Here is a 16,298-nt window from a genome sequence, read left to right on the forward strand (position 1 = left end):
ATGGATTGTAAGCCATAATCATCCAAATTAGTATTTAATTATTATTAACAAAGGCTTGACATATGTCACTTTGCATGTAATGAGTCTGAATCATTTATTAGTTTCACATTTTAATTTACAGTTTAGCTTAGTTTATTTCAGTCAGTATCTTCACACAGACACAATTAACTACAAAACATGAAAACACTGAACAATGACTGAAAAGGGTTTTGGCTGAAGTGAAACACTTGTCTAAAGCTGCTTATTCCAGTTTGAATATAACAATATAACAAAGTAGGTGTACAAGGGCTCATTTGTGCCTAATGCAATAAACCTGTGGAATAAGCGCTAGTGGAGTATGCAGCACAATTGTTTTTAATTGTTTTATCTTTAACTTATTGTCTTTAATACTGTCTGTCCTGTCTATTGTGACTTTGTGTTTTTGTGACTGTGATGGTGAACCAAAGACAAATTTCCACCGAGGTGGAAAATAATGTGAAATCTAATCTAATCTAAATCTAATTTTATCTAAATAAAAAATATAACGATATTCTAATTTTCCGAGTTTCACCAATGCCATAGACATAACCACTTGTCAATCCTGTACGCATTTGTGTATGATGCAGTTCCGCTAATAGACCGCGGATGGCAGCATTTCCGGCGGCGTCCAGCTTGCCGGAAATGTATAAGACGAAGAAGAAGAGGTTGTTTCACGCAAGCGCAGATCCGCAAGAGAACAGTCGCACGGGCTTCTGTCCATCACGGTATTTTACTTCCCGTACAAGGTAAACAAAACGGTTTATTTTGCGTAATCTAAAGTTCCGAGATGTATTATATGTATCATATATTCCTGTGTATCCAATGATTAGCGAGCTTGACTCTCCTTGTCTTAAATGCCTTCTTGTGCGGTCGTGAGTTTGTTGTGCTAACCCGGTCTAAGCTAGGATTAGCTTGCCAAGCTATTATCATCGACAGGTTAACTCATTTACAGCGTACACGAGCGTTTGTTATATCCATAACCCCTCCGCCACATTTGCCTAGCACACACTTGAAATGTTGCTCTTATCTTGAGGCAAGTGTCAGTACATTATATCTGTTATATGATGTGCCTGAATGGCAAGACAAATAAAAGGGTCGATACTCTCTGCTTCTGTAGATTTGTGATAATAACTTTTGTTTCAATAGCTTAGTAAACATGTTCTCACTATGAAAAAACGATAATGTAGTAAATTGCTGTAGTATGCTATAGGTTTGTGGTTTGTTTTGGATAAAATAACGCGAACGTTACTAACACACGCTAACAGTCTTGTATTATTTGTTTGACTTGTCTGACCCACAGCTCTTAGGAGCCCTTCATCACCAGTAAAGCTGTATAAGCACCGGGTTGACGGGACCGAAGGAAGTGGCCTGTCGTACGTGGAGCTACCTGCAGAATTTGCCATGAGTTACAAACCTATTGCTCCTGCGCCATCTGGCTCCAATCACACCCCTCCAGGTTTGACTTAAATTTAGTTTTGTTGTGTTTGTGAACTAGGTTATTTCTAATTGAGAATCCCCTGAATGAATGCCTTCCACACTCAGGCTCTTCGGTGCCATCCCCATCTCTACCATCCTCATCTACTTTTAGACCAGCCTTTAGTGACTTTGGCCCACCATCCATGGGATTTGTCCAGGTACGCATCTCTGTTGGTAAAGGTATTTAATAATTACAGTGTTTTTTTGTTTACTATAATTGGATATGGAGTAATACTTGATTTGATTGTAAAATGTATTGTAGTGAAATTCACTCAAGCTAATCTATAACGTAAAGATGTTTGAAATGCAATTTTTCACCTTGTTTTTGTTGTTCCACAGCCAGTAAAAGTGTCTCAAGGGTCAACATACAGTGAACTTTTATCTGTAATCGAGGAGATGAGCCGTGAAATCAGGCCTACATATGCCGGGAGCAAAAGTGCTATGGAAAGACTAAAAAGAGGTATCTCCTTAAGCCCCAGTAAGCAAATATGTCGCCAATCTGTTTTGGTCTCAGTCCCACGTTACATTGCTTGATGCACCACCTTCGAAACCTTACAGTAAGCTCCCACCACATCCCTCACCATGTAAACACTAGTGATGGGCTAAATGAGCCAAGGTACCGACACAGAAAGCAACATCGCAACCAAGCTATGTTGAGTGTATCGTTGAGTGTTTTCACTTCACATGACCAACACTTTCACTATGTCATTGTGTACCTGTCAGGTGCGGCAGTTGAATGAGTGCAACATCAGACTCATTTTGTCTTTTGGATTTATGATAATGTGCTTTTAGGCACAGATTCTGTGGGTGCGGCCGGGCCCAAACGCCCACCCAAATCTTTGGGCTCCAGGAGTATTTGCCCTGATGACAAAATGATTCAATAGATGATTCGTGTCATTTAAGCCCTTTATCTCTTTTCTTCTCTTTCACGTCCAAGTGCGGGTCAGTCCATCTCACTGAGTGCGGTGTGCTTACTGGGGCTTTGAAGATTTTCTTTGTAGATTTAGTAAAAGAGGATTGTGTAAATTGTCTGTTTCTTTGTCAGTAGCACAGACTATATGACATTGTACATTATTTTTGCAGGAATCATTCATGCCCGTGCTCTTGTAAGGGAGTGTCTTGCAGAGACAGAGCGCAGCGCCCGCACATAGCCCTTCAGGATTTCCTGTCACGTTTCCCATGTAATCCTGCATCAAAATGCCATTTTAAGTTTTACAACTCCTTCTTAACAGCCATTTCACATCTGTTAGTGTTTTTAGTTTGATCAACACTGTTGTATGCATGCCAATTCACCCGGATCACTTTCTATTGCACATTATGTGAGCTTTCTCAGCTTTTTTTTTTTTTTATTAGCAAAAACTGTGCATTAAAGCATGGTATATATGCAGTGTATATTTATTACAATAATTGAAACAAATTGGCATTTTATACCATAAATGGATGTAACATTTTTAAATGCGACTTCTGTTCTACGCATACATATGACCATTGTGAAATTCTGTTTGTGCATTTTATACTGTACACCTTGTTCTTTGTCATAAATTTGTACTGTCAATTCTGTACATCACAATTTTTGCTAGTATACAAATTTTTGTAAACAAGATTTTTGCAGTTCACTACTACGCTTAATAAAATAAACAAAAGAATGTGTTTTATTATTTATATATTATACATTAACATACTTAAGCAATGTGACATTAAAAAAAGAACGTTATATATATGCAATACCGTATTGCGAGGCGTAACACATTTCACAAATGACTCGAATCACATTGAGTTTGCAAAAGGGGTTTTTGTTGGATTTAAAAGTGGTCATGAATTGGTGTTCATGTCCAACCTTTTCATTCAGCTAATTCCAATTTTAACAAAGGCAGTCGTATTACAGACCCAAATCCATTTAGCTAAAACTTCACAAACAAGGGAACAAAACAAAAGCAAACTAGATTCTAAAACAGATACGTGTGTACGTTGCACAAAATAAAAAAAATAAAGCCATTGTTAAATTCAGAACAAACATTTGTCAAAGGTTGAGCAACAAGCGGCTTGTCATTTTACAGTTGACAGTCAAATGTTTCGTAGGATGCCATGAATAAAGTCTTATAGTGGCAATAAAAAATAACAGACCTGCACACTTCAGAGACGCCATCTGTGACTTTCCAAGAGGTGAGTGATGGGCTCAAAAGGGAAATAAAACAAAAGCCCTACACCAACACTGTTCATCTTGAAATTTTGTGGAAATATGGCAAGTCTTTAAATTCAACCCTGTGAAGAAAAACAATGATGTTAAAATATTGTAACAGTCAAATTTGGACGTACAATTTACAGATTGTTACACTGACTGTGGTTGCAGTAGCAGGTGCAGCGCTGGAGCCAAATAGACCTTTATATCGGCCTTTCTCTTCCTTCTCCTTACTGCGAATCCTTTCCTCCATCGCTCGCAGCTCCTTCACAACACATTGTCCCAATGAGGGATCCAGCTTCACAACCTTAGCAAAGTCAGCGCGGGCTTCCGCTTCATTCCATACTGCAGCGTGGGCCTTTCCTCGTTTGTAGTAGGCTTTAACATTATCTGGTGAAATATTTGAAATTACAATGCTGCTAGCATTTATTAAAAAGAAAAAAACATTGTCTACAAGGAACTATGACTCAAACTACTAAAAAGGGAGAGACCTTCCATGTGGTCATCCAATTTAGACATTTTTCACTTAAAACTGGCCACCCTTTATTCACCCGTAACATTTTCTCAATGTGCTTCATAAAGGTAGTCATCAGAAATGGTTTAAAAGTGCAGCTCTGGGATCCTCCTTCAATATATAAAAACGAGCCGCAGCCAACATAAAAATGCATATTTTACTCTTGCAATAAAAATTGTTTATATTGTGCATACAAACAACCAAAAATAATAATAAAAAAAAACAGTATACACAGTAATTATTGGGTCAAGCTAACGACTTGATAAAATATTCATGGAAAAAAATACTCCAATTGCAAACCATAGTATGCTGCCTGTAACGTACCGTCATATTTGAAGAGCAAAGATGAGCAGTGTTCGATTACTTCATAGTACTGTCCCTGCATTAACATGCACTGGCAGTAATTTAGCAGCAGAGGCGTGATCATCAGGTCCAATTTAACCCACGCCTCATCTCCTGGGTGCTCCTTGACATCGCATCCAAATAAAAGCCATTTAGTTGATTAGAAAGTACTTGAATAAAAATAAACAAACATGTACTTACCTTCATTTGTAGGTTTTTCAAACAAGCAATGCCATTGTAGTACTTTTCTGCCGCCGCCGCAATTTTCCCTTCTTTAAAAAGCTGGTTGCCCTCATCGTGGATTTGAGGCACAAATGTTAATTTCTCTTCATCTGTCATTGCCCATACGTCCAGCCGAAATGTTCCAGGAGTCAGTACCTAAAGTTAAAACAAAGTGTGAGATCTCCAAATATAATTTTAGCACTATGAACATTTATCTTCCCAACTCACTTCCAAAAGTTCTATTGAGAACACTAGAGGCTGTGGATGGGCCTGTAGATGGTCTAGGTCTTTGTGGCCCAAAGAATGATGGGAGTGGATCTGTGCAATCCCACAACAGTGACGCTGTCCTTCCAGAGGGTCTTTACCAACACTAATGTTTCGAAGGGACTGGGACACCAGAGGGTAAAGAGCTGTATGCTGGGAATGACACAAATTAGAAGAAAAAAACACAAACACATTTTTTTAATTACAGGAGGCTATTTTCATGGGATTAGAAGGACATCTGTCACAAAACCTATGTCAATGACAGATTGCTCCAAGTAAAGAAGGAAAACTAATTTTGCTGCGGCATCATAACCACAAACATCAGAAGGTTTACACTGTACGCAATAATTAGCATCTAGTAACATTAGTGCATTAGTGCCCTAAATGTATAAATACCACATACTTTAATGTCACAATTAAAGTCAGATAATTCGCCTGGTCGCATGGTGATGATCAGTCTCTCCCACACTGCCAGCTTGAACTTCTTTCCCAGGATGAGTTCCATGGGTTTACTGCGCCCCCCCATGGTTCTGGAGTCGTCCAGCACAGTGCCATCACACAGACTGGTGCGGTAGTGAAAAACTACCTGGAAACAGAACAAACGACAGTGTACGTTCAGCGCTGGAGTCGATGTTGTACTACAAGCAAAAGCTCCTATCATTGGTTTCTGCAGTGTTTGGTGTATAGTTGAGCACAAGCAGACGTGCCCTTCATAAAATAACAATACAAAGGCCCGCACGTCAGTCATCAGAATTGGACCAATAAGAGATTGCACAGAGATGTTGGCATGTTTTTCCGTCCAATCACAACCCATCGTGTCCCAACAGCCATGTCCCACCCATCATTTTTTTCATCGCGTAAAAAAGTCAAACCGAACTAAAAAGGCTTAATACAATCCTCACGAAGCGATCAACGCATCACAATAGCACAATACGGTGTGTATTGTGTTATTGTACCTGTTGCCGTAAATATAGCACATTATGATAATTGTATGAACACTGCACAGTTCAGATATTTTGTTAGCATGAGCTAGCTTGTTTTTCTTTACTATTTGTCGAAGAAACGACCCATAAAAAACGATACCAGACTAGTCTTACCTTAGTCCCATTAGGAAATTCAGGAAGCCCCCCTTTGCCGGGACTGATCACTTTCTTTACTATTCCTTCCTCGAAAAGCTTGCGTGCCTCTTCCTCCATCCTTGAGCCTGATCTATCTGATTTTCCGACAAATGACGACGAGTCCCGAGTCGAGAGCCCGAGGCTCAGTTAATAAATAAAGACAGCTGAATGGCGCCCCTATGGCGCAGGCGTGTAAGTACATGTATATATATATATGTGTGTATATTTTATCTGAATTCATAAATAATGTGTTTATTACTTGTTATTAACAAACAATGCATTATTTAAAAAATAAACACATTTTATTGTTATTTCACAGTCATTACACAACAGTACAAAGTGAAAACACAGGGAATTTATGTTCAGTTCATGTAGTGAAAAGAGTAAAAAAAAAGTGGTTGAATAAGTAGTGGTTATTATGAAACAAGGTTGAAATTCTGTAACTACATATTAAAAAAACACCAAAAGTAGCGGAGGTTTTCAAACTCATCAACTGGACCGAGTTGTTGGAGTTAGACTCAGTGGCTGGAGTCTGAGATTGTGCACACACATATAGCAGGTACAACAAACTGTAGTGTTCAGACATCATTTCTCAAAATATGGCAAGTAGAACAATTTGAAGCCTCTTCTTCCTCGGACAGCACAGCTTATATATATCACATGATACACTACAGACGAAGAGAACATGTTTGTTGTTACATACATTTCTACAACCCATCTGTGTCATATGAAGGGAATATACAAGTAAAACGTATTTACCTCCTGGGATAAAAAGAAGAAACCCAGGAACAAAGAAAATGGCACTTGAAACACCTAAAAGGATCAGTGGTGAGCGGGACAAAAAAGATCTCACATATTAAAACGTGTTTGCTGTTTGAATGATAGTTGTGCACAAAGGTTTGTTGTCCACACACACAACATTCTGTGATCAGAATCATAAAAAATAGTATCTAAACTGTTAGTATTTATTGTATAACCACGGCATTCACAATCATGGGCGTAAACCATTATTATTATTTGTTATTATTACCTGCATTTGGGTTCAGCTGTATGACAACACCAGTGAAGATGAGAGCTGTATGAAATGAAAAATAAACAAAATACTGATCTGAATCTCGTCTATATTTAATGGGAAAATATATTCCATTGTAACACAGCCTTTGACAAAGACTACAAAATATTAATAATTATTAGAATAGTGCCAGAGACAAAAAAATAAATAAACAAATTGGAACGTACCCAGAGTGGGTTTAGAAACTTACCAACTCCAGTGATGAGGAGAAGAAATGATGCGAGTACAACCTTTCTATTGGTTTTGATCAATGGGTGAGAAACCCACCTAAAACATGTCAATATCATTACAATTACACACTGTCAGGTATATTTACATATTTGATGAATGTTACTGAAATTACCCGCAACAGTGCGCTGAAAGCTGTGTTACTGAACTCAAGGTACTAAAGGACCACTGAGAGCTGCAGTAGGAGAGGGTCGAAGGGTCACTGTAAATAAAAAAAGAGATGGAGAAAAGCTCAAAGCAATAGGAATACATAAACATACTTATAGTTAAGCACTTACTTAATTTTAAAGAAGTTATTAAAAGCTGAATTTCCATTGTTGCCCAGTGTTTCTTCATTTTCAAGATTCTGCCAACAAATAGTAAGCCATGTTTAAGAGTCCACGCGCTTATGGAGTGATGGATGAATTCATGGCGCTAGTTTACCTGGTACTTCAAGTTTGAGTGCTCAGGGGCAGCAGCAGGAGCGTTTGAGGGGAGGTTCTGAGGTTTAGAAAAAGACAGTGGGCCAAAAGTCATCTCTCCAGCTTCCCTGTCCTTCTCCCTGCCTTTCCATCCCTCCATGTCTCCGTCGGACATCGCCCCCTCCTCATCATCGCCCTCCAACACAAAGGCGTCATCAATGCTGAACTGCGTTGCCATGGTAATAGCCTAGCCTCTCACACCCCGGGTTCCTGAGGCCTAATGCGCACTACGGCACAAGAGGAAAATACACACGATTACACCTTGGACACGCCAACGCAATGCTATGAAAAACAAATGAAAGAGAGTGACAGAAACAAACAGAAGGGTCACGTTTTGCGCTTTGTTTTTGAGATTAAGGCAACAATACAATGTTTCGAGGCACATATGTTTGCACAACGTGAGCTTATCGCACACTTGGCTATGCTCTCAAAAAGAGAGGAAGTAATTTAGAAGTATGTTACTTCAAATCGAGAGACTAGAGATGATAATACTTTAAATGGATGTATTATTTTCAGTTAATGAAAAGCTAACTACGCTGCTGTATGAGTTGTAGATCTCTGCCATTGTTGTCCTCTTTCCGCTAGTCGGTCAGATGACCAAAACTTACTGTCTTCAAACGGAATCTTTTCTCCAACAGAGATCCATCCAGCTACTTCGTAATTGTGTAAGTCTTCACATCGTTGTACTTTCAGCTGGTAATTTACTTAGGACTTTCAAAACATTCAAGTTTCATCGACGACAAAGACTTTTCCAAAAGTTTGCTGCCTTCCTCAATGTTTTTTATCACCCGGCTCTCGATTGCTAATGTCTGATTCCGCCCAGTGCTGCTGCGTCAAGTCAGCCAACCTAACCGAGCACTGAGAAGTCGATCGCACTCCAATGGACTTTGCATTTTTATTACTTTGATTATATGATGATGATGATACTTTATCAATGGTTGGGTTTTTATTTTATATATACGCTACTCTTTAATAAACATCCATAATGGAAAAACATAAACAATCTGGATTGTCTGACTTGAGCCTTGCACAGACTGTAGCCTGGACATGTGGGCAGAGGTGGGTAGAGTAGCCAAAATATTTACTAATTTTACTTGAGTACTGTGAGTGCTGAGTAACTTTGAGCATAAAAAAAAGAAAAAAAGAAAAAAAAAGTTTGAGCGTCATGGTTCATGGTTCAGTAGTGATATAGATTATGAAACACAAAACAGGAAATAATGTGATTTATTTTTCAAAGAAAATACCATTAAAAATGAATCAAAGAAACCCTTATGAGGAATTCAGCAAACAAAACAAGAAATGCACTCTTTTTAAGCATCAAAATTAAGATTTGTCACTCAAAAAGTGGCACAGTGGCATTACTACTTTTTTTTTACAGTGTACATATACTTTAATAAAGAAGTAAAAAGTACTGTATGAAAAAAACTACATCCAAAAGTACAATTACTTCCAATCATTTCTTGAGTACATGTACTTGAGTAAATGTAACTGAGTACTACCCACCTCTGGGTGTGGGGGACACATGTCTCCACACAACTATTTTATTTTTGATTTGACTCAACTTTTTTCTTTACTTAATTTTGACTCAAAAAGTATCCTGGTGATACATTGCCAAACCGAGAAATCACGTGATTTCCAGAAAGTCAGAACATCATGATTATGCAAACAAACATCTCTAAACAAATAACCAACCAGAGTCTGCAACTGAGGTCATTTCATGTGAGTACTCAGACAAAGTGGATAAAGCTTATTTCAAACAACTGACGGACTTCAAATCGACTCCAGAGAAAAGGCGACCCTAGACTGGCCATCATAGGCTACCGAGATGTTAAAGGTATGGAGACCACCCAGGGATTCTTACCCTCAATGATTCTTATTGAAGTTCTTGATAGATAGCCGATTGTTTTCCAATTGTTATGATAGCTTATAAGAAGAATTACAGAGTTGGGTTTTGGTTGCATGTGTGTGTGAAACATTCCCCTGTTACTTATTCAGATGAACCAGTTGGCATTTTGTCTTATGCTGCAGCTCCTTTTGAAGGTAAACATACAAATTTACACCCTCAAATGGATTGATATCTTAGAATAATAGTAACCATTCTTTCATATTTGCTGTCTACTGTCTAGCTGTGTACAAGCACACAAGTTCAAGTAGTGCCAGGATCTAAACTGGAGCTGCCATGTCTTCAGCTCGTATTAGACTTCTCACAAATGCCCAGCTCCTGGAAATTCAATGGCAGGTTTTATATTAAAGTATTTGACCTGATCATGAATTATCCTACTGATGAGAAAATGGGTTTATATTTTTGCACCCTTTCCCAGGTGGTGATATGCCTTCCCGGGACTCTGTGAAAACCAATGCCACACACTTGTCCATTTTCCCGGTCACTGCGGCGGACCAGGGCGAGTATGTGTGTTCGGTGATGGACCCAGATATGAATGTGGAGATGAGGAGAACCTACAATGTCATTATCGAAGGTGGTCTCTTAATATAAAGATTCAGGGGCGTGTGCATACTTTTTTTTTCTAAATTGAGTGGGGGCACTTTGTCATTCAGGTTAGAAATAAAAAATTAATTGATAATTGAACACGTACATTTCTTCAATCTGGTACAGTTAGAAATGTGAGTCGTTTTTTGAAGTATGCTAATTTCGCCATATTTCTAGTATTTAGTGATATGAGTCAAATTGATTCTCATTTGTTATTAATCCCCAACCCTAAGACACGCCCCTGGAGAGAGACAACTTTGATCTCATCCTAAAGTTTGTGTTTCCGCAGTATCGATCAGCTATACTTTGGTGGTCGGAGAAGGAACCAACGCCTACCTTCCCTGCAATTTCCTCCCCAAATACGAAGTCAAGGCCAACGCACAGTGGTTGAAAGAGACCCCAAGTAACAAGACAATGGTAACGCTGACCAGTGTTGATGAAAATGAAGGTGATAGAGTTGGATTGCTCTACCACATGGACCGCGATCAGACAATGGTCATAAGAGAAGTGACTCAGGACGACCAGGGGCTGTACCACTGTAAATCTCCCGAAGAGGCGTTGCTAAGCTCCGTTCAACTCATTGTTAAATGTGAGTTTTAGAGTTTTTTTGCAAACAAAAATTGCAAAATCAAATATTGGTCTACTCTTCTACTACACTCAGCCTTATGTAGTTGCCGTTCCTTTACCGTATACGTGGAAATGAAACCATGGACCTAAACTTTTATGAGCGTTCAAAAACAGCAGGACCATGACTAAATGGGTCCGAATACTTCTGCCATTGTTAAATGTCAGCTTTATGCTTTTTCACTAGACTACTTCTCATAGAAATATATTAAAAAAAAGAGGTCTACAAAGTTTTTAAACTAACTTTTTTTGATACCTGTCCTCCAGCTGTTCCCACCCCTCCTCCTCACTCGTGCGAAGGTCTTACAGCTCCCTGGGAAGCGTGTGATGAAGACCACAGCCGCGTCTCTGGCTCTGTGCTTAGAGAGTCACTGGCCGACTTTTCATTTAAACTCTATTCAATCTTCCAAGAATCGAGTGCACAGAAAAACCTTCTCTATTCTCCCATCAGCATTAATGGGGCTTTGGCACATTTGTTATTAGGTAACAAATAGAAGCATGTTAACTAAACCTTATTTTTGAAACCTAAAAGTGTGACTGGATTATTATCTATGTGTTTATGTGTATGTTCAGGAGCAAGGAATAAAACGCGCATGGAGCTGGAGAGTGCTCTCTCTCTACCTTCGATGTTCCACTGTGTTCATTTGGAGATGAAAAGGCTGAGAGAGCAGCTGTCCTACTCTTTACAAATGGCATCTCAGATCTACTACAACACCCGTATTGCTTTTAATAAACTTAAAATAGCAGCACTACAACATAGGATTAGATCTTCAGTTTGAGTGCTTTTGCAAAGTTTGGATTCAATCAATATCCTATTCAGTCTTGTCCTTGTCCTTTCTTTTCAGAATACAACCTCAGCGAATCCTTTCTAACACAGTCAGCCGAGTTTTATGAGTCAGAGCCTGTGAAACTGCGGGACAACGATGAAGAGAACGTTCATATGATCAACAATTGGGCGGCTAATAAGACAAACAATAAAATCACACAACTGGTGAAGTTTGTCCCAGAAGATACTCAGCTGATGCTTCTCAACGCTGTGTCTTTCAGCGGTCAGTGAAGGCCAAGTGCTTTTTCCATGATATCTTTGTTATCTTTGTTGTTTCTTTTTTCAATGATGCTTTTTAATCGCATTTTGTCAGGTATGTGGACTGTGAAGTTCGACGAAAAGCCGATGAAAGGGTACTTCACTAAACTGAATGGTGACCTGATCAAGGTGCCTGTCCTGCAGAATCCCAAGTTTCTAGGATCAATGGTTTATGTTACTGGACTCAAGGCAACGGTAAAATGCTTGAACATTCACTTCAATTTCATGATACAGGTTTTCATGTTGTTGTTTTTTTTTTTAATTATTTTTTAAATGGAATAATGCCCATGTTAAGTGGAAAGAAAGAAATGTTGAAAATCTGAACAGAACTGACATAGGACGAGGGAGAATTCCATATTTCTTTAAGCAGTTATTATTATCATCATTTTTGTTTAAATATGTATGCTGTTTTTATGTGTAGTTTCTGATGCTCCTTAAAGTAAGTAAGAAAGGCCCCGAATAAACAACATGTATTTGCATTATTATTGATATCATTATTATTATATTATTCTCAGGCCATAACTTGATTTTTTTTTAGAAGGATGTAAAATAAAATAGTAAAATACAATTTTAAAAATCAAAAAGGTCAAGCCAGGAACAACTATGTAAATTGTTAAATATGGTTGTGTTTACTATGTTCTGGTGAAACTGGGGAAGACTGACTGCAGCTAACTGCAGTTAAACATGTCCACCTAACAGTGTCTGTGTCTTTAGGTGATGCGGTTTGGCCTGACAGGAAACAACAGTCTTTACATCCTGCTGCCTCAGACCCACACAGCCGGTGATCTGCAGCAGGTTGAGTCCCGGCTGACGGATACAGCTGTGCGTCAGATGGTCGACCAAGTGAAAAGTGCAACTCCTCAGCGCATCGAGGTTTCCCTGCCCCAAATCAAGCTCAACGTCGAACAGGACATGACTGTCCTGTTGAAGAAATTAGGTTTGATTTTGATGCTCTTTATTTGTGTTTTTGCCAATTTTGACAGCATATTTTAACTTCGTTTGAGGGTTTAGAGTGTTGATCTTGCTTTGGAGAAATGCACTCTTAAGCTTGTTCATTGTTCAATCGTGTAATGGAGGAGGTTCTGATTATTTAAAGCTGGGGCGCGTGCATGCGTGTGTGTGTGTGTGTGTGTGTGTGCGTGTGTGCATGTAAGGCAAACACCACTGGATCATCTTGACTCAACCTCAACAGCTATTTATAAAGACATAACATTCGATAGGCCAGATTTAAAAGGACAGAGGAGGTGTAGATCTCTCCCAGAACATTTTGAACATAAGGTGAAAGTAATTTACTGCAATCTGATCTATTTTAGACACTTTTGACACTCCAAACACAGTGCAATTTCATTGTGGCTATTAATCCATAGATAAGAGGTTAGATCAGAGAAGTGACTAAAACTTGAGAAGGGTAAACTATGTAAATTAGTCACTGTTCTAGAGTTCTTGATTTTGGCTCAAAATCAATCTAAAATTCTGGGGATAAACGCTGTAACTGAGCAAGTGCATTGAACCTAATTCTTCACATATTGTGCATCAGGTCAAGCGGCTATAGCTGCACCTTTTCTGAGGATTATTCTTCCACTCTCCCCTCTTATTTTATGTACAGGTCATCATAAAGAAGGAAGCAAGAATATGTAAAATCAAGATGAAAGTATGGATATCACAAATGAACAGTGCAAAGAAATATAGTGCAGTCAATATTTAGTCATATAGTTCTTTTTGGTTTTACTTTAGTTGCAGAAATGTCACATACATTTAGTTGACTAGAGGGGGTGGATTATTTTATTCTAAAGAGCACTTTTAAAATTAAATTGAACCTGTTTCATTCTCATCATGTAAAATCAAAGCATAACATTAGACTTGATGCTCATTTTTCTCCGTTGTTATGCTGTTGTGATGGAATACTATCTGACATGATGTTGCTTTGCTTGGACATCACACGCATAACCTCTATAGAAGTATTTAGCCTTTACATGTTGTCAACTTAAAACACATTTTCTCCTCAAGACACCGGCTTGAGCACTTTACTTTACTTTACTTCACTGCACATTAACAGCATTCATATATGATGGGACGTAAAGTGTAATAACATGGTCATTATGGCAACTTCAGGAAAACAGTCTCTAATATGTTTCATGGTAATAGATATGACTAAACATAAGCCTCACCCTAACATAATACATAAAGATTGTACATTACCAGTAGTCGGGTGGTTAAGGCTTTCACGGTTTGCTGAGAGTCTCTTCCCGCTCTTCTCCCTAAAGCCTACAGGCCACAATTTAAAAACACACACACAAAAAATCACTACTGTACAATAAACTGTGACTTGTGCATTGAATTTAAATACTGTATATGTTCTTTCAAATTGTTGCTTAGATGTTTTATTTTATTAACTTCTTTTTACTTCTCTTTAGTTTTCAACAACAATATTGAGAAATTTAGCCTTAGTTTTAGTTATAAACTGTTTTAGTATGATTTTTTGTCAGTGAAATTAACACTGGCTTTTATAATTCAGGGCTTCTAAACTCATAACTCAGTATGTGTTTTTTCCCTTTCCAACATAGGGTTGTTCTCACTGTTTGAAGGTGCCAAGCTTTGCGGCCTATATGCTGAGGGACCCCTGATCCTGAGTGAAGCCAAACACAAAGCCTTTCTTGCACTCACAGAGAAGGGAGTGGAGGCTGCTGCTGTGACGGCCCTGGGATTCTCCCGCTCCTTCCCGTCCTTCCATGCTCTGCGCCCGTTCGTCTTGTTATTGCTGAACGACGCAACCCAAGTGCCTCTGTTTATCGGCAGGGTGACGGAGCCATGAGAGGCCCCTAATGAATCAAATGTATGCCAATAGTGTGTAAAGGTCCACGTAGGCCTATAGTTTCCATAAGGCATTTTCGGATAAATGAATAAAACAACGCTACAGTCGTCTTACTCTACTTGTTATTGAAAAGAAGTCCAAAAACACAGAAGCAACGTGATTTATTGTTGCACAGTACTACATAAACCGGCCACATGATGGCAGACATGCTGCGTGATTGAGCAACAAATGATCACACAGGCTATAATGGTGAATTCCCATGTATTCCTCTTTATACCTCCTTTTACCAGTTAAGAATACCAATTTTCGGAAGACATGTGTCAACATTTGTGACAATAAGAGATTGCTAAAACAGCAGCTCACCTGATATGATAAAGCAAAGAAGCAAAAGTACCCTGATTCATTGTGGTCACTTAAGTAGGTCCATAACAAAGCAACATCAGCAGAAGAAGAAGAGGGAACGTGTAAGTCATGTAAAAAAAACATGAGCATTCAGCTGGATTAGCAAAGGTTGCCCTCTTTTACGTCAGCTCCTGATGACTGCAAAAACACACGCACCCTGTATTTGCAGATTTAAAAAAAAAAAAAAAAGATTACATAATAAGCAAAGCAGGGTTAATAGACAGGAGCCTGAAATATATTGTGACCGAAAACAAACGCGCAAATCGAGCGGAGCACCGAGACAGAAATAGGCGTCACTCTGCGCAGAAATATGACCCCAATTTAATCACATTTGCCTCGTCTGGACCCCAAACTGCTAAATGATTTCCCCAAATGTGCTCCTGATGCACTGATAACGTGTGGCTGTTTGGGCTCGATTATCTCACTGCTGACGTGCTAAGAGTTTAGATGTGCATAGGGAAAGCAGAAACCCAAGCTTTCGGAGTTGAAATTAGGAAATGTGTTACAAGCTATTTATAAGCAAGCCCTTTTATACTCTAACACATGGGGGGGTTCACAAGGTTACCAAAGAACCAAAGAAAATGAGTAACCAGATTGATTTAACATTTGGAATAACACCCTCTGTGACCAAACTGTTGTAAAAAAAACAAAACAAAAAACAAACAAAAAAACGAGATGAGTAAGACTAACAATACTTCATAAAATAGACGTGACTTTTTCCAATATGTTAGGAGCCTGCTCTGTGATTATCCTGTGTCCCCTGCTGTCTAATGTGTTCTTTGAAGAGCGTAATCTATTCTCTACCTCCTGGAGTTGAAATGGTGGGGGATCTTTCACCAGAGCTACACACCCCGCATGTCTGATCCAAATGATTTGCAAACATGATCTTGCCAATGTCTCACCCATCCATAGTCCAGACCATAAAAGCCGCACACATGGATGCTCATAGGTCAGAAATAATGGAGTGAGCGGAACATTGATCACAACAACGGCC

At 38.9% G+C, this 16,298-nt stretch overlaps 4 protein-coding genes across 4 annotated transcripts; 2 read left to right on the top strand and 2 right to left on the bottom strand.

Moving 5' to 3' along the window:
- Nucleotides 1-649: 649 nt before the first annotated feature.
- cdk2ap2 (cyclin dependent kinase 2 associated protein 2) lies at nt 650-3,192 on the top strand. The gene is made up of 5 exons (XM_079554399.1): nt 650-764; nt 1,319-1,474; nt 1,561-1,652; nt 1,834-1,954; nt 2,578-3,192. Exons 2-5 carry the CDS (start codon nt 1,420-1,422, stop codon nt 2,643-2,645), a joined length of 336 nt encoding a protein of 111 aa, XP_079410525.1. The 5' UTR covers nt 650-764; nt 1,319-1,419; the 3' UTR covers nt 2,646-3,192.
- Nucleotides 3,193-3,238: 46 nt separating this feature from the next.
- On the bottom strand, nt 3,239-6,271 carry aip (aryl hydrocarbon receptor interacting protein). The gene is made up of 7 exons (XM_079554400.1): nt 6,113-6,271; nt 5,419-5,601; nt 4,980-5,168; nt 4,731-4,907; nt 4,512-4,653; nt 3,834-4,063; nt 3,239-3,756 (listed from the first exon to the last, which is right to left on the bottom strand). The coding sequence occupies exons 1-7, from the start codon at nt 6,209-6,211 to the stop codon at nt 3,751-3,753; spliced, it is 1,026 nt and encodes a 341-aa protein (XP_079410526.1). The 5' UTR covers nt 6,212-6,271; the 3' UTR covers nt 3,239-3,750.
- Nucleotides 6,272-6,504: 233 nt separating this feature from the next.
- On the bottom strand, nt 6,505-8,712 carry tmem134 (transmembrane protein 134). Its single transcript, XM_079553994.1, has 8 exons — nt 8,503-8,712; nt 7,857-8,121; nt 7,712-7,779; nt 7,549-7,635; nt 7,396-7,472; nt 7,164-7,208; nt 6,893-6,946; nt 6,505-6,801 (listed from the first exon to the last, which is right to left on the bottom strand). Exons 2-8 carry the CDS (start codon nt 8,070-8,072, stop codon nt 6,719-6,721), a joined length of 630 nt encoding a protein of 209 aa, XP_079410120.1. The 5' UTR covers nt 8,073-8,121; nt 8,503-8,712; the 3' UTR covers nt 6,505-6,718.
- Nucleotides 8,713-9,574: 862 nt separating this feature from the next.
- serping1 (serpin peptidase inhibitor, clade G (C1 inhibitor), member 1) lies at nt 9,575-15,011 on the top strand. Its single transcript, XM_079553756.1, has 11 exons — nt 9,575-9,728; nt 9,890-9,934; nt 10,021-10,129; nt 10,216-10,371; nt 10,672-10,971; nt 11,274-11,489; nt 11,580-11,723; nt 11,852-12,055; nt 12,146-12,285; nt 12,805-13,027; nt 14,655-15,011. The coding sequence occupies exons 1-11, from the start codon at nt 9,720-9,722 to the stop codon at nt 14,900-14,902; spliced, it is 1,794 nt and encodes a 597-aa protein (XP_079409882.1). The 5' UTR covers nt 9,575-9,719; the 3' UTR covers nt 14,903-15,011.
- The last annotated feature ends 1,287 nt before the right edge of the window (nt 15,012-16,298 follow it).

This window comes from Gobius niger (assembly GCF_951799975.1).
Source record: "Gobius niger genome assembly, chromosome: 3".
NCBI classification, from domain to species: domain Eukaryota; kingdom Metazoa; phylum Chordata; class Actinopteri; order Gobiiformes; family Gobiidae; genus Gobius; species Gobius niger.

Bases quoted from the DNA above. Each gene is read 5' to 3' on its own strand.
- tmem134 (XM_079553994.1), bottom strand. From the start codon at position 8,072: ATGGCAACGCAGTTCAGCATTGATGACGCCTTTGTGTTGGAGGGCGAT. The intron at 7,780-7,856 runs GTAAACTAGCGC...ATTTGTTGGCAG, and splicing joins ACTCAAACTTGAAGTACCAG to AATCTTGAAAATGAAGAAAC. The intron at 7,209-7,395 runs GTAAGTTTCTAA...CATTTCATACAG, and splicing joins TCTCCTCATCACTGGAGTTG to CTCTCATCTTCACTGGTGTT.
- serping1 (XM_079553756.1), top strand. The intron at 11,490-11,579 runs GTAACAAATAGA...GTGTATGTTCAG, and splicing joins TTTGGCACATTTGTTATTAG to GAGCAAGGAATAAAACGCGC. The intron at 13,028-14,654 runs GTTTGATTTTGA...TTTCCAACATAG, and splicing joins TGTCCTGTTGAAGAAATTAG to GGTTGTTCTCACTGTTTGAA.
- aip (XM_079554400.1), bottom strand. From the start codon at position 6,211: ATGGAGGAAGAGGCACGCAAGCTTTTCGAGGAAGGAATAGTAAAGAAA. The intron at 5,169-5,418 runs GTATGTGGTATT...TGTCATTCCCAG, and splicing joins ACTTTAATTGTGACATTAAA to CATACAGCTCTTTACCCTCT. The intron at 4,908-4,979 runs GTGAGTTGGGAA...TTTTAACTTTAG, and splicing joins TCTCAATAGAACTTTTGGAA to GTACTGACTCCTGGAACATT.
- cdk2ap2 (XM_079554399.1), top strand. From the start codon at position 1,420: ATGAGTTACAAACCTATTGCTCCTGCGCCATCTGGCTCCAATCACACC. The intron at 1,475-1,560 runs GTTTGACTTAAA...TTCCACACTCAG, and splicing joins CTCCAATCACACCCCTCCAG to GCTCTTCGGTGCCATCCCCA. The intron at 1,653-1,833 runs GTACGCATCTCT...GTTGTTCCACAG, and splicing joins CATCCATGGGATTTGTCCAG to CCAGTAAAAGTGTCTCAAGG.